General features: G+C 37.1%; 1 protein-coding gene across 4 annotated transcripts; it reads right to left on the bottom strand.

Annotated features, from left to right (window-relative positions):
- Positions 1–6,842: 6,842 nt before the first annotated feature.
- On the bottom strand, positions 6,843–11,363 carry LOC112727428 (probable auxin efflux carrier component 1b). Of its 4 annotated transcripts, none has more exons than XM_072209275.1 (10): positions 11,032–11,363; positions 10,714–10,799; positions 10,463–10,620; positions 9,659–10,238; positions 9,280–9,460; positions 9,104–9,179; positions 8,645–8,703; positions 8,282–8,395; positions 7,356–7,467; positions 6,843–7,204 (listed from the first exon to the last, which is right to left on the bottom strand). In XM_072209275.1, the coding sequence occupies exons 2-4, from the start codon at positions 10,784–10,786 to the stop codon at positions 10,146–10,148; spliced, it is 324 nt and encodes a 107-aa protein (XP_072065376.1). In that variant the 5' UTR covers positions 10,787–10,799; positions 11,032–11,363; the 3' UTR covers positions 6,843–7,204; positions 7,356–7,467; positions 8,282–8,395; positions 8,645–8,703; positions 9,104–9,179; positions 9,280–9,460; positions 9,659–10,145. The 4 variants fall into 4 exon arrangements, with proteins under 4 accessions (XP_072065376.1, XP_072065374.1, XP_025632949.1 ...); XM_072209273.1 differs by adding an exon at positions 7,846–7,909 and having other exon boundaries at positions 9,104–9,460; XM_025777164.2 differs by having other exon boundaries at positions 9,104–9,460.
- Positions 11,364–14,458: the final 3,095 nt, after the last annotated feature.

A 14,458-nucleotide genomic window follows, 5' to 3' on the forward strand; every position in this document is an offset into this window, starting at 1 on the left:
TAACACCCCTCCTCAATGAGCAATTCGAACTCTATCTCCCTTGACAAGTTCGAATTCTCTCTTCTCTACCTCCTCCTTCTATTTTTCTTTTCCTCTGACACCTCAAGGAATCTCTATACTGTGACATAGAGGATTCTATATTTTTTTCTTCTCTCTTTTCATATGAGAAGGAGCAAGGACAAGGGCATTCTTGTTGAAACTGATCCTGAACCTGAAAGGACCTTGAAGAGAAAGCTAAGAGAAGCTAAAGTACAACTCTCTATAGAGGAGCTAACAGAGCTTTTCAAACAAGAAGAAGACATGGCAGCCAAAAACAACAACAATGCCAACAATGCAAGGAAGGTGCTTGGTGACTTTACTGTACCTACTCTTGACTTCTATAGGAGAAGCATCTCAATCCCTGCCATTGGAGCAAACAACTTTGAGCTTAAGCCTCAATTAGTCTCTCTGATGCAACAGAATTGCAAGTTTCATAGACTTCTATTGGAAGATCCTCATCAGTTCTTAGTTGAATTCCTGCAAATCTGTGACACTGTCAAGACCAATGGGGTTGATCCCGAGGTCTACAAGCTTATGCTCTTTCCTTTTGCTGTAAGAGACAGAGCTAGAACATGGTTGGATTCACAACCTAAGGAAAGCCTGAACTCTTGGGAAAAGCTAGTCAATGCCTTCTTGGCAATGTTCTTTCCACCTCAAAAATTGAGTAAGCTTAGAGTGGAAGTCCAAACCTTCAGACAAAAGGAAGGTGAATCCCTCTATGAAGCTTGGGAAAGATACAAGCAATTGATCAGAAGGTATCCTTCTGACATGCTTTCAGAATGGAGCATCATAGGTATCTTCTATGATGGTCTGTCTGAACTGTCTAAAATGTCATTGGACAGCTCTGCTGGAAGATCTCTTCATCTGAAGAAGACGCCTGCAGAAGCTCAGGAACTCATTGAAATGGTTGTAAATAACCAATTCATGTACACCTCTGAAAGGAATCCTATGAATAATGGGACAAATCAGAAGAAAGGAATTCTTGAGATTGATACTCTGAATGTCATACTGGCTCAGAACAAAATATTGACTCAACAAGTCAATATGATTTCTCAGAGTCCGTTTGGAATGCAAGCAGCAACAGGCAGTACCAAAGAAGCTTCATCTGAAGAAGAAGCTTATGATCCTGAGAACCCAGCAATAGAAGAGGTGAATTACATGGGAGAACCCTATGGAAACACCTATAATCCTTCATGGAGGAATCATCCAAACCTCTCATGGAAGGATCAACAGAGGCCTCAACAAGGCTTCAACAAGGTCCTCCATTAGAAATTTGGAGGCACAAGTGGGTCAGCTGAGTAAGAAAGTTACTGAACTCCCTCCTAGTACTCTCCCAAGCAATACAGAAGAGAATCCAAAAAGAGAGTGCAAGGCCATCACCATAACCCACACGGCCGAACCTAGAGAGGAGGAAGAGGTAGTGATTTCCACTGAGGAAGACCTCAATGGACGTCCACTGGCCTCCATGGAGTTCCCTAAGGAGGAACCATGGGAATCTGAGGCTCATACAGAGACCATTGAGATTCCATTGAATTTACTTTTGCCATTCATGAGCTCTGATGAGTATTTTTTCTCTGAAGAGGATGAAGATGTTACTGAAGAGCAAGTTACTAAGTACCTTGGAGCAATCATGAAACTAAATGCCAAGTTATTTGGTAATAAGACTTGGGAGGATGAACCCCCTTTGCTCACCAAAGAACTGGATGACTTGACTAGGCAGAGATTACCTCAAAAGAGACAAGATCTTGGAAAGTTTTCAATACTTTGCACCATAGGCACCATGACCTTTGAAAAGGCTCTGTGTGACCTAGGGTCAAGCATAAACCTCATGCCTCTCTTTGTAATGGAGAAACTGAGAATTTTTGAGGTACAAACTGCAAGAATCTCATTAGAGATGACGGACAACTCAAGGAAACAAGCTTATGGACTTGTAGAGGATGTCTTAGTAAAGGTTGAAGACCATTACATCCCTGTTGATTTCATAATCCTAAAGACTGGGAAGTGTATGGATGAATCAATCATCCTTGGTAGACCCTTCCTAGCCACAGCAAAAGATGTGATTGATGTTGACAGAGGAGAATTGGTCCTTCAAGTGAATGAGGACTCCCTTGTGTTTAAAGCTCAAGGATCTCCCTCTGTAACCATGGAGAAGAAGCATGAAAAGCTTCTCTCAATGCAGAGTCAAACAAAACCCCACATTCAAACTCTAAGTTTGGTGTTGGGAGGCTACAACCAAACTCTAAGTTTGGTGTTGAGAGGCCATTATCATGCTCTGAGTATCTGTGAGGCTCCATGAGAGCCCACTGTCAAGCTACTGACATTAAAGAAGCGCTTGTTGAGAGGCAACCCAATTTTACTTATCTATGTTAAATTCCTATTTTCCATTGTTATTTTATGTTTTCTGTAGGTTGATGATCATGTGAAGTCACAAAAACAATTGAAAAAGCAAAAACAAACTGAAAAACAGAATGAAAAATAGCACACCCTGGAGGAGAAGCCTACTGGTGTTTAAACGCCAGTAAGGGCAGCAGAATGGGCGTTAAACGCCCAGTCTGGCACCATTATGAGCGTTTAACGCCAGAAATGGGCACCAGACTGGCGTTTAACGCCAGAAAAGGGCAAGAAGCTGGCGTTAAACGCCAGGATTGGCAGAAAAGGGCGTTTTGCACGCCACTTGGTGCAGGGATAAAAAATCCTTGACACCTCAGGATCTGTGGACCCCACAGGATCCCCACCTACCCCACCTCTCTCTCTCCTCTTTACCCATTCACCAATCACCTCAATACCTCTTCCCTAAAAACCCCTTACCTATCAAAACCTACCATCTTCTCCATAAACCCTTCACCAATCCACATCCATCCATCATAAAACCCCACCTACCTCACCATTCAAATTCAAACCACTTTCCCTCCCAAACCCACCCTATATGGCCGAACCCTAACCCTCTTTCCACCCCTATATAAACCCATCTTCACTCCTTCAATTTCACACAACATAAACACTACTTCTCCCCCTTGGCCGACACACCAACCCACCTCCATCTCCTCCATTTATTCTTCTTCTACTCTCTTCTTTCTTCTTTTGCTCGAGGATGAGCAAATCTTCTAAGTTTGGTGTGGTAAAAGCAAAGCTTTTTGTTTTTTCATAACCACTTATGGCACCAAAGGCCGGCGAAACCTCTAGAAAGAGGAAAGGGAAGGCAAAAGCTTCCACCTCCGAGTCATGGGAGATGGAGAGATTCATCTCAAAGGTGCATCAAGACCACTTCTATGAAGTCGTGACCAAGAAGAAGGTGATCCCCGAGGTCCCTTTCAAACTCAAAAAGGGTGAATATCCAGAGATCCGACATGAGATTTGAAGAAGAGGTTGGGAAGTTCTGACCAACCCTATTCAACAAGTCGGAATCTTAATGGTTCAAGAGTTCTATGCCAATGCATGGATCACCAAGAACCATGATCAAAGTGTGAACCTGGACCCCAAGAATTGGCTTACAATCGTCCGAGGGAAATACTTAGATTTCAGTCCGAAAAATGTAAGGTTGGCATTCAATTTGCCCATGATGCAAGGAGATGCACACCCCTACACTAGAAGGGTCAACTTTGATCAAAGGTTGGATCAAGTCCTCATAGAAATTTGTGAAGAGGGTGCTCAATGGAAGAGAGATTCAAGAGGAAAGCCGATTCAACTAAGAAGGCATGACCTCAAGCCCGTGGCTAGGGGATGGTTGGAGTTCATCCAACGCTCAATCATTCCCACTAGCAACCGGTCTGAAGTTACTATAGACCGGGCTATCATGATTCATAGCATCATGATTAGAGAAGAAGTAGAAGTTCATGAGGTTATATCCCAAGAATTCTACAAGGTGGCGGACAAGTCCTCTACTTTGGCAAGGTTAGCCTTCCCTCATCTCATTTGTCACCTTTGCAATTTGGCTGGAATTGACATAGAGGAAGACATCCTCATTGATGAGGACAAGCCCATCACTAAGAAAAGGATGGAGCAAACAAGAGTTCTCACTCATGGACAAGAGCATGAGGAAAATCCTCATCATGAAATCCCTGAGATGCCTCAAGGGATGTATTTTCCTCCACAAAACTATTGGGAGCAAATCAACACCTCCCAAGGAGAATTAAGTTCCAATATGGGACAACTAAGGGTGGAGCACCAAGAGCATTCCATCCACCTCCATGAAATTAGAGAAGACCAAAGAACCATGAGAGAGGAGCAACAAAGGCAAGGAAGAGACATTGAGGAGCTCAAGCACTCCATAAGATCTTCAAGAGGAAGAACAAGCCGCCATCACTAAGGTGGACCCGTTCTTTAATTTCCTTGTTCTTTATTTTCTGTTTTTTTCGAAAATTATGCCTTATGTCTATTTATGTTTGTGTCTTTATTACATGATCACTAGTGTCTAAGTGTCTATGCCTTAAAGCTATGAAAATAAATCCATCACCTTTCTTAAATGGAAAATGTTTTTAATTGAAAAGGAAAAAGAAGTACATGAATTTCAAATTTTAAAACAGTTTAATTCATTTTGATGTGGTGGCAATACTATTGTTTTTCTGAATGAATGCTTGAACAGTGCATATTTTTGAATTTGTTGTTTATGAATGTTAAAATTGTTGGCTCTTGAAAGAATGATGGGAAAAGGAGAAATGTTATTTGATAATCTGAAAAATCATAAAATTGATTCTTGAAGCAAGAAAAAGCAGTGAAAAGCATGCAGAAAAAAATAAATGCAAAAAAAAAAAAGAAAAAAAAAAAGAGAAAAAAAAGAAAAAAAAAGAGAGAGAACGAAAAAGCAAGCAGAAAAAGCCAATAGCCCTTTAAACCAAAAGGCAAGGGTAAAATAAAAAGGATCCAAGGCTTTGAGCATCAGTGGATAGGAGGGCCCACAGGAATAAAATCCTGGCCTAAGCGGCTAAACCAAGCTGTCCCTAACCATGTGCTTGTGGTGTGAAGGTGTCAAGTGAAAACTTGAGACTGAGTGGTTAAAGTCGTGGTCCAAAGCAAAAAGAGTGTGCTTAAGAGCTCTGTACATTTCTAATTGGGGACTCTAGCAAAGCTGAGTCACAATCTGAAAAGGTTCACCCAGTTATGTGTCTGTGGCATTTATGTATCTGGTGGTAATACTGGAAAACAAAATGCTTAGGGTCACGGCCAAGACTCATAAAGTAGCTGTGTTCAAGAATCAACATACTTAACTAGGAGAATCAATAACACTATCTGGATTCTGAGTTCCTATAGAAGCCAATCATTCTGAATTTCAAACGATAAAGTGAGATGCTAAAACTGTTCAGAAGCAAAAAGCTAAAAGCCCCGCTCATCTAATTAATACTGATCTTCATAGATGTTTTTGGAATTCATTGTATATTTTCTTCTTTTTATCCTATTTTATTTTCAGTTGCTTGGGGACAAGCAACAATTTAAGTTTGGTGTTGTAATGAGCGGATAATTTATACGCTTTTTGGCATTGTTTTTAGTATGTTTTTAGTATATTTTAGTTAGTTTTTATTATATTTTTATTAGTTTTTATTTAAAATTCACTTTTTCTGGAATTTATTATGAGTTTGTGTGTTTTTCTGTGATTTCAGGTATTTTCTGGCTGAAATTGAGGGACCTGAGCAAAAATCTGATTCAGAGGCTAAAAAAGGACTGCAGATGCTGTTGGATTCTGACCTCCCTGCACTCGAAGTGGATTTTCTGGAGCTACAGAAGCCCAATTGGCGCGCTCTTAATTGAGTTGGAAAGTAGACATTCTGGGCTTTCTAGCAATATATAATAGTTTATACTTTGCTCAAGATTTGATGGCCCAAACTGGCGTTCCAAGTCAGCATAGAAATTCTGGCGTCAAAACGCCAGAACTGGCATAAAAGCTGGAGTTAAACGCCCAAACTGGCACAAAAGCTGGTGTTTAACTCCAAGAAAAGTCTCTACACATGGAAGCTTCAATGCTCAGCCCAAGCACACACCAAGTGGGCCCAAAAGAAGATTTTTGCATTAATTACCTATTTCTGTAAACCCTAGGTTACTAGTTCTCTATAAATAGGACCTTTTGCTATTGTATATACATACTTTCATACAATTGATTACGTTTTGGGAGGCTGGCCTCACGGCCATGCCTGAACCTTGTTCTTATGTATTTTCAACGGTGGAGTCTCTACACACCATAGATTAAGGTGTGGAGCTCTGCTGTTCTTCATGAATTAATGCAAAGTACTACTGTTTTTCTATTCAATTCAAGCCTACTTCTTCTCTAAGATATTCATTCGTTCTTCAACTTGATGACACTACAAGAAACGTCGTTAAAATCGACGGCCAAATCGACGGCTAAGCCGTCGATAATATTAAAATTCGACGGCAAAATAGACGACAGAGTTGGTTGCTATTAAGCTTGTCGATTTTTCAAAATGCTAATAAAATCGACGGCTTGCTTGGCCATCGATAATAATTTAATAAAATCGACAGCTGTTTTGTCTATAATATGAGTTTGATAATTTTATATTCTTAATAAAATCGACAACATCGCCATCGATATTATTATATAAAATCGACGCCATTTTTGTCTATAATACGCTTACTAAAATCGACAACTTTGCCGTTGATTTTATTATTCATATACCAACAAATTCTATGTCTATATTTGGGTTTTCTTGTCTATTTTAAAATTAAAAATCGACAACTATTCCGTCGATTTTAATAGATATATTTTAATTATTTTTTCTATTTGAAAAATAATAAACAATTAATGCAAATAAATATAAAAATAAAATTTATACAGAATATAAATAACAAGACAAATAAACTTTTAAATATAAAAATAAAATTTATACTAAATATTAGATAATGAGTTTACAAACTTATCAAAATAATAAATAATCCTCTAACATAAAGACTCAAGACAAGATAAATAACTAAACTTAGACTTATATTCGTTTAAATTGTAATCCACTAATAATACTTAATATTCAAAGTAAAGTAATTAAATAATCTACTCATATTCGTCTAAATAATCATCCGAATCATCAAGATGTCAGAATCATCCTCCCTAGAAAATAGGCTCTGCTGACCGCTCGATAATGCATGATATGCCAAAAGCTTCTGAAGGACAACACCCAAGCTATGTAGAGCACTCTTAGCATTCAATTTTCCACTCATTGCATATCTGCAATAATAGTAACATAAAAGGAATAATATTTCATTATTATTTCTCCAAATTGTTCCAAATTGGTACTACTACTCTTTTCTAGGTATTGCACATAAAGCATGAGACTAAATCCATATTAAATGAAAGGGAATTGATATGAAGAATTTACCCTGGTGCATCATTTTCATCTCCAGAGTTAACTGTAGTTTCTTTCAGTTCATCCCCAAAATTAACTGTTGGAAAATCAGCATTTTCTACAGCAAATACATGATTTGATGATCCTATTGAAATCAAGAATATCATCAGAATTTAGGAACTTAATTGAAACATGTCATCAATTAATGATTACCATCAATTTAGCAAATCAAAACCCCACTCTATCGCTTGTTAAGGTTTTTTATTTTCTTAGATTTTTTCGAATACCGTTTTTATTTTTTGAAAATAATTTATTAAATTTATTTATATATGAGATTATATTAATTTTTTTAAAAATAAATCTAGTAAGACAACAATTATGTTTGAAGCTGTTTTCAAGAATACACCTAATTTTAAATTTTGAAAGTTATTAGTATAAGATTTAGAATTTAAGGACATGATTTTTCTATTTAATAGGATAAAATAAAGGATTTGCGCTTTTAAAGAATATAAAAATAGCATACCAATTCTTTTTCCTTGCTGGCTGAAGAAATTCCAAGTTTTCAAATGATGAAGCTCCTCAAATCACTGCTATATACAATACTAGGCTATTTACAAAAGTTTTAGATTTATTCGTACCAGTTTATCAAAACCCAAAATAGTAAGAATTGAAATTCTAGGTAATTAATAATATAAACAAATTAATTGGGTAAGTAAATAAATAAATAAGAAATAAGAAAAGTATTAATTATTTCAGGTTTTATTTTAAGGTAAAAGATGATAAATGAAAAAATAACATCTCACTATAAAGAATTTGGAATAAGATATACTTTTAATATATTAAGGAGATTTCTCCAAACGTATATGTATATATACTTTAATTTATTTAAACTAAAAATATTATGCATAGTTAATACAACTGAAAGAGAATATGTAAGTATATAGCTGAATTTAACATACCTCTCTTCATATTTGGATAACCATGTCACATAGACAGCACCGAAGTACATGGAAACAAATGGATTGTATAAATCTTCAGGGGATTCAAGTTTATAAGCCCTATAGCCCAATTGCCTAAGAAAGCAAGATATTTTACCATAATTGCCTCAAATCAGTTTAAATTGGATAAAAATTTGAATATATTCATTCTTTGCCTTTGGACCTTCAAATTCTTGATGGAAAAGATCTAATGCAAGTTAAATTAAGTAATTCATGCTTAACAGAAAATTCATGAAAATGAATTGCTTATCATAACCTGCAGAAAAGTATTACAAAAAGTAGAGAAGTTTGACTTTGAAATTTGAATATGAGGCTGGGACACACCTTTCAGCCAGTTTAGCAGGGCCTAGTTTTGTCAAAGCACGCTCCACTTCTTCACTGACCTATATAGTTCATAAGGGTTAGAAGAATCAAAATGGTACCTTACAAAAAACATCATAAAGATTGAAGATCTTGATTACTTCTTTTAAATGATTCTTCCATATATAGCTATGTCCAAATAAAATAATAAATTTAATATTGAATTCTTTAGATCAAATGGAAAACCAATAATGCGTCAAATCAAGTTCAGAGTGTTAGCCTCAATTTGTTCTAAAAACTATTATAAACTCAATTCTGTTTTAAACAAGTATTCATGCATAGTGGGAGTGATCTAATGGGGAAGGGTGTGGGTAGTATGCAATGCACAACATTAAATATTTTTGTAGGTGTGATTAATATATATATATATATATATATATATATATATATATATTTAATTCAAAGGAAGAAACTATAACTCACAATTTTTCTGAGTAGAGGTTCCAGAGATGAGCAAAGTTTCTACAGACTATCCACCTTCAAAGCTTCCACAATCACACTATAAATTTTAAGTAAATCAATGGAGTTAGTTCGAGGAAGCATGAATTATGGAACATATACGGAATTAAAATTAACATGTTTAAATTGAAATAATTAACCAATGAGATTTGTTATCTTTTCTTCTTCCCTTCCCCAAACTGGTTGCTGAAAAGTAAATAAAATCTGAATTGGCTGAATTGGCTATCAATTTATGGTAATGATAGCAAAACATTTTCACTGTCCAAGTCCACCACATGATCAACACCAAGAGTCTTCAAAATCTGCACCTTTTCAGCTCCCCTAAAACCGAGTTATGCAAAACAATAAACATTCAACTCCAAAAGATACCTAGTAAATGGAAATATCAATCAAATGCAGAGTAACTACTAACAAGATGTGGACATATATTGCGTATTATGATAACAATTTGATTGAATATAAATCCAAGAATGGCAATTTAAGCTGAGTAGCTTAAGATAACTACTAAAAAACTTTTACCAATGTTTGAATCAGTTGTCAAGATTATAGGTACGGCCTCTAGTTGATACCAGCCACAAATTTCACCTGAATCCATATATTAGAGATGATTAACTAAAGAACAAGAATCCATAATAAAAATTTAATTTGCATGAAACTTTCTCACATCTTATGAGAATGAAATAATATGTAATGTGAGTTCAGAGAAGGCATTGAAGTAGCTTGAAGAGGCAAAGAAGAAATATCCAATAGTTTCACTATTCCGTAAATGATTGACCTATTAGATGTCACCAAAATGCAAATTGTTTGCAAGTTCTGGATGCTTTTCCTATTTAGTAGTAATTAAATTATAGCTATTAAGCCCTCTCTACAAACACACTTTATTCATTCCCAACTCTGACTAAGCTTCCAAATTCTACATTGTTAGAGGATGGTAAAAAAAATTACCCTATAATAATATTAATATAACAAAAGGGTGTAAATGTAAATGTAACACCACTACAATTAGTCATTCCTCCCCCGTCCTTAGCTTCTTCACAGCCCCAACAAAATATAATAAACTAGAGTAATAGGAAGAGCAATTAGCATCCCAAATATAACCCTGCAACAAAATAAACACAAAGCTTTTAGATTTTCAACACATTTCAAGATTACTAACAAGAACAAGATGATGAACAAAGTTCAAACCCTAGGCTTAATATATCAGGATAAATGTTGTATTCTTTAGCAAACAAAAAGGGTATAATTCCTTGAGACTATAAGACTATAAAATTACAGAAGAAAACATTCATAATCAAGTTTTTTGTTTAAATTATTATTATTTACCTGTACAATGGCAATGTGCAACAAAACTCCCCTTAGTCTTACCACAATTGATGCTACAGCCATTACTGCAGGGCCGGTGAGGAAACGAACCGCCATAGCGAATGAAGCGACCGTGTTTCCGGAGGCAATGATCTTTGGTTGCAATGCCATAAATAGCCCTGCAAATTCCACCAAGGAATTCAATTATCCAACAACTGAAAATCAAACAATGTCATGAGTTTAAAAGAAAAATCATAGTAAGAAAATCATACCAAGGATAACCATGGCCATGCCAAGGCCTGCATCAGATAGAATTGATATTGATTTGGCCACAATGGCAGGCATAACAACATTCCACCTTCAAAGCACACATTTGTGAATTTTTCATATCTTGAATAGTACTCAATAATTAAGAAATAATATTTAGAGTAACAGATCAACAGTGCCAGATGACATCGAGCTGCATCAATAATACAAACATTTATACTCTCAATTGATGCTTAGAAAATAGAAGATTATGATTAGGTCATAGTTTACACCTGAAATAGGGGATTTCCAAATGAAACTGAAGTTGGCTTTGAAAATGATACCTGGTTCTTGTGAGCTCGATTGAGAGAGAGAGAGAGCGGAGAAGGACCAAGGTAGGAGGAGCGACGACGGCAACAGAGAGAAGGAGCGATGGCGGCAAGACAGCAGCAAAGCGACAGGCGGCGCGAGCAAGAGGAGGGACAGCGGCGCGAATGTGGGGGCGACAGCGGCACGGCAGTAACAGAGCACAACAGCAGCGCGAGCAAACTGAGTGACGGCGGCGCAACCGTGACACCGACAGCGGAGAATGAGGGTTGGTGAATTTGGGGTAAAATGAGAAATTTTAGCTAGAACGAGGGTTGGTGAATTGGTGAGGAAATGGGAGATTTAAGCTAATATTGTGTTTCTGAACTTGGAGCGGGAAGTGGGCGCAGGGTTGCAGTTTTTAACAATAAAAATTGACGGTACCTTTTGTCGATTTTAATTTAAAAAAAAGCAACGTTTTTGGCGTCTATTTTATACATTAAATCTACACCGTTTATTTGATTTTAGAAAGCAATCTAGATCGTTTAAATTTATCGACGAAGATGTTGTCGATATTTAATATAAAAATAGACGTCATGTTCGTCGATTTTAAAATAAAACTATTTCCGTCCCCTGGTCCATCGACAATATGACGGTAGTTGAAGGAAGATTTAATACATCATAGAAAAATCGACGACTAAGCCGTCGATTTTATTATTTTATTTTTAATTATCTTTTTTTAAAATATTGACAGCAAGTCGTTGAAAAATTTCGACGAGAGAGATAGCAGTCGATTTTTTGCGTCGAAAAATACGCTTTTTCTTGTAGTGTGAATGTGATGATCCGTGACACTCATCATCATTCTCACCTATGAACATGTGCCTAACAACCACCTCTGTTCTACTAGCAATGGCTTGAATGCGTATCTCTTGGGTTTCTAATCTAAGATCGGAACATTCGTGGTATAGGCTAGAATTATTGGCAGTCATTCTTGAGATCCGGAAAGTCTAAACCTTGTCTGTGGTATTCTGAGTAGGATCTGGGAAGGGATGACTGTGACGAGCTTCAAACTCGCGATTGTTAGGCGTGTGACAGACGCAAAAGGATGAATGGATCCTATTCCAACATGATCGAGAACCGACAGATGATTAGCCGTGCGGTGACAGCGCATTTGGAACATTTTCACTAAGAGGACGGGAAGTAGCCATTGACAACGGTGATGCCCAACATAAAGCTTGCCATGGAAGGGAGTATGAATGATTGGATAAAGGCAATAGGAAAGCAGAAGTTTAGGAGGAACAAAGCATCTTCATACGCTTATCTGAAATTCTCACCATAGCTTGCTTCAAGCTAACAATCTCCGTGGGATCGACCCTTACTCATGTAAGGTTTATTACTTGGACGACCCAGTGCACTTGCTGGTTAGTTGTGCGGAGTTGTGATAAAGAGTTGAGATTACAATTGTGCGTACCAAGTTGTTGGTGCCATTGATGATCACAATTTCGTGCACCAACCTCCGCGACACCATTGTCACCGGTGAAGCCGCCACCAACCACCAACCACCCTCTACTTCCCCAGTTACCCTTCTTCTCTCTTCCACCTCGCCAATCTAATCACGCCCAACACTCTGCCTTCTACTCTGCTTCCATTGTGCTGCCACCATTCTTGGGCGGCACTGCAGTCTTGCACTTCCTCATTTCCAGTCTCCAATTCCATTCTGCTTCTGCTTCATTCCAGGTTCCATACCCTTCCCCCTGCCCAAATGCTCTGTTTCTTTACTGTTTAATTGATTTTGTATGTTAATTTAGTTAAATTAATTGTTGATTCTGGTTATTAGGATTAGATAGAAATGTATGCTGTTAGGTAGCTAGGATGTGGTTAGAGGATTCTAGGCCTGATAAGTGCTCCGTTCTTATTTATTTTTCGAATAATGCATGCTTTGCTGAATGATGGTTGCTGTGATGATTTTTGCTTTATATGCTTTGTTTTATTGCTGCCTTGCTGGTATTATATATGTAATCCATGATAGAATACATGTTTGTTACATTCTTGGATTCATATGACTATTTTTGCTGCCAATTGCTATCTGGGAACATCCAATTTACTGCCGGAATGCTGCCCAAATTTCTAGAAAACTGTTTTGTTCCTAACTTGCAACCTAAGGATTGAACTTGACACTTTTTCAAATTGAGTTTTACATTACTTCAACAAGTTCACTTCATAGGTTGCCTGGGTTGGCATTTCTGTGCTTATTTGTGTTTTCCGTGATATGCATTGACATAGTTAGTTCAAGGAATTGTTTGACGGATCTCTGAGTCACCCAATCCCTTGCCTAACTTATCTATGTGAACCTTCATGTACTTTCAATTCCAAGGTTAAGTCAAATGCCTTTTAACTCAACTAAATTTACCATTTGACTTTAACTTGCAAATTCTTGAATATGGTTCATTCACTTGCAATGTTTGGTGCATTCACTAGTGTAACCCTTTTTACTTCAAAATGGTTTTCAACTTGCTTTTGGCTACACCTAGTGCATACTTTACTCTTTCAATACCAATTATTGCAAACTTCGTGATCATGACATTGATTGATGATTTGCTTCCCATTTATATGCTTTTATGCAAAATTTCATATTCATCATCAATGACCGCATCTCCTTCATGAATGTGAGTGTGCTTATTTTTCATACTTTGTGCATTTCTTTTAATTGAGCCAACAACTGTCATACCACTAACCTTTGAACCGATTTTCTAACCTCTAACTTGATTAAACACCTAACTTCTCTTTTTTTTTTTCAAATTAACCCATTAACCAATCTTTTTGGGTATGACGTTGTTTGGGCTTAATAAACAAATAATTGTGCAAATGTGGCTTGAATTCTTAGTTTGTGACCTTGTTTGATTTCTGAATTTTGTTTCTTGCATTCCAAGAATCCTTATCTGTTAACTCACTACATGATTGCTTATCGATCCTCTTGTCTTCCGAATATGCCATTCTTTGCTTTGTTTTCCTCTACGTGCCTTAATTATTTATATCCTGTATACCTCTTTTTCAGGATGGCCGACAGAGGAAAAGCTAAGGTCACCTCAAGGAAGAGAAAGAAAACTCAACCATTCACTGTTTCTTCCTACTATGACTATGCAAAAAACCCTCTACATGATGAGGACAAGGCTAACCAGCAACTGCCACCTATTGACACAAATAAGTTCCCTAACCTCTATTGTGAGCTCTACTTTCCGACATACCAGAAGAAAAATCTGAATATAGAGAAGAAACTGGTCCTCCCGACTGATGTGTGACGGGCTATTATGACCCGTAATCAGGGGATGAGCATGGGCTTTATTGACAGGGATCTAGGCAGGGTGAACTCCTCCTGGGTGAAGGAATTTTACTGTAACTTCTTCAGATACACCCTTGAGTTAGTTCACCTGCGAGGCGGGCAGATTTTGGTGACGGAGGCAGCTA

The sequence above is a fragment of the Arachis hypogaea genome, chromosome 12 (genome assembly GCF_003086295.3).
Source record: "Arachis hypogaea cultivar Tifrunner chromosome 12, arahy.Tifrunner.gnm2.J5K5, whole genome shotgun sequence".
In the NCBI taxonomy this organism is placed as follows: Eukaryota; Viridiplantae; Streptophyta; class Magnoliopsida; order Fabales; family Fabaceae; genus Arachis; species Arachis hypogaea.

What these genes read in the sequence shown, in the direction of transcription:
- LOC112727428 (XM_072209275.1), bottom strand. Translation starts at nt 10,786, where the DNA reads ATGCCTGCCATTGTGGCCAAATCAATATCAATTCTATCTGATGCAGGC. An exon ending in CATGGCCATGGTTATCCTTG is followed by an intron (nt 10,621 to 10,713) that starts GTATGATTTTCT and finishes TGGAATTTGCAG; the next exon opens with GGCTATTTATGGCATTGCAA. An exon ending in TGCACATTGCCATTGTACAG is followed by an intron (nt 10,239 to 10,462) that starts GTAAATAATAAT and finishes ATTTTGTTGCAG; the next exon opens with GGTTATATTTGGGATGCTAA.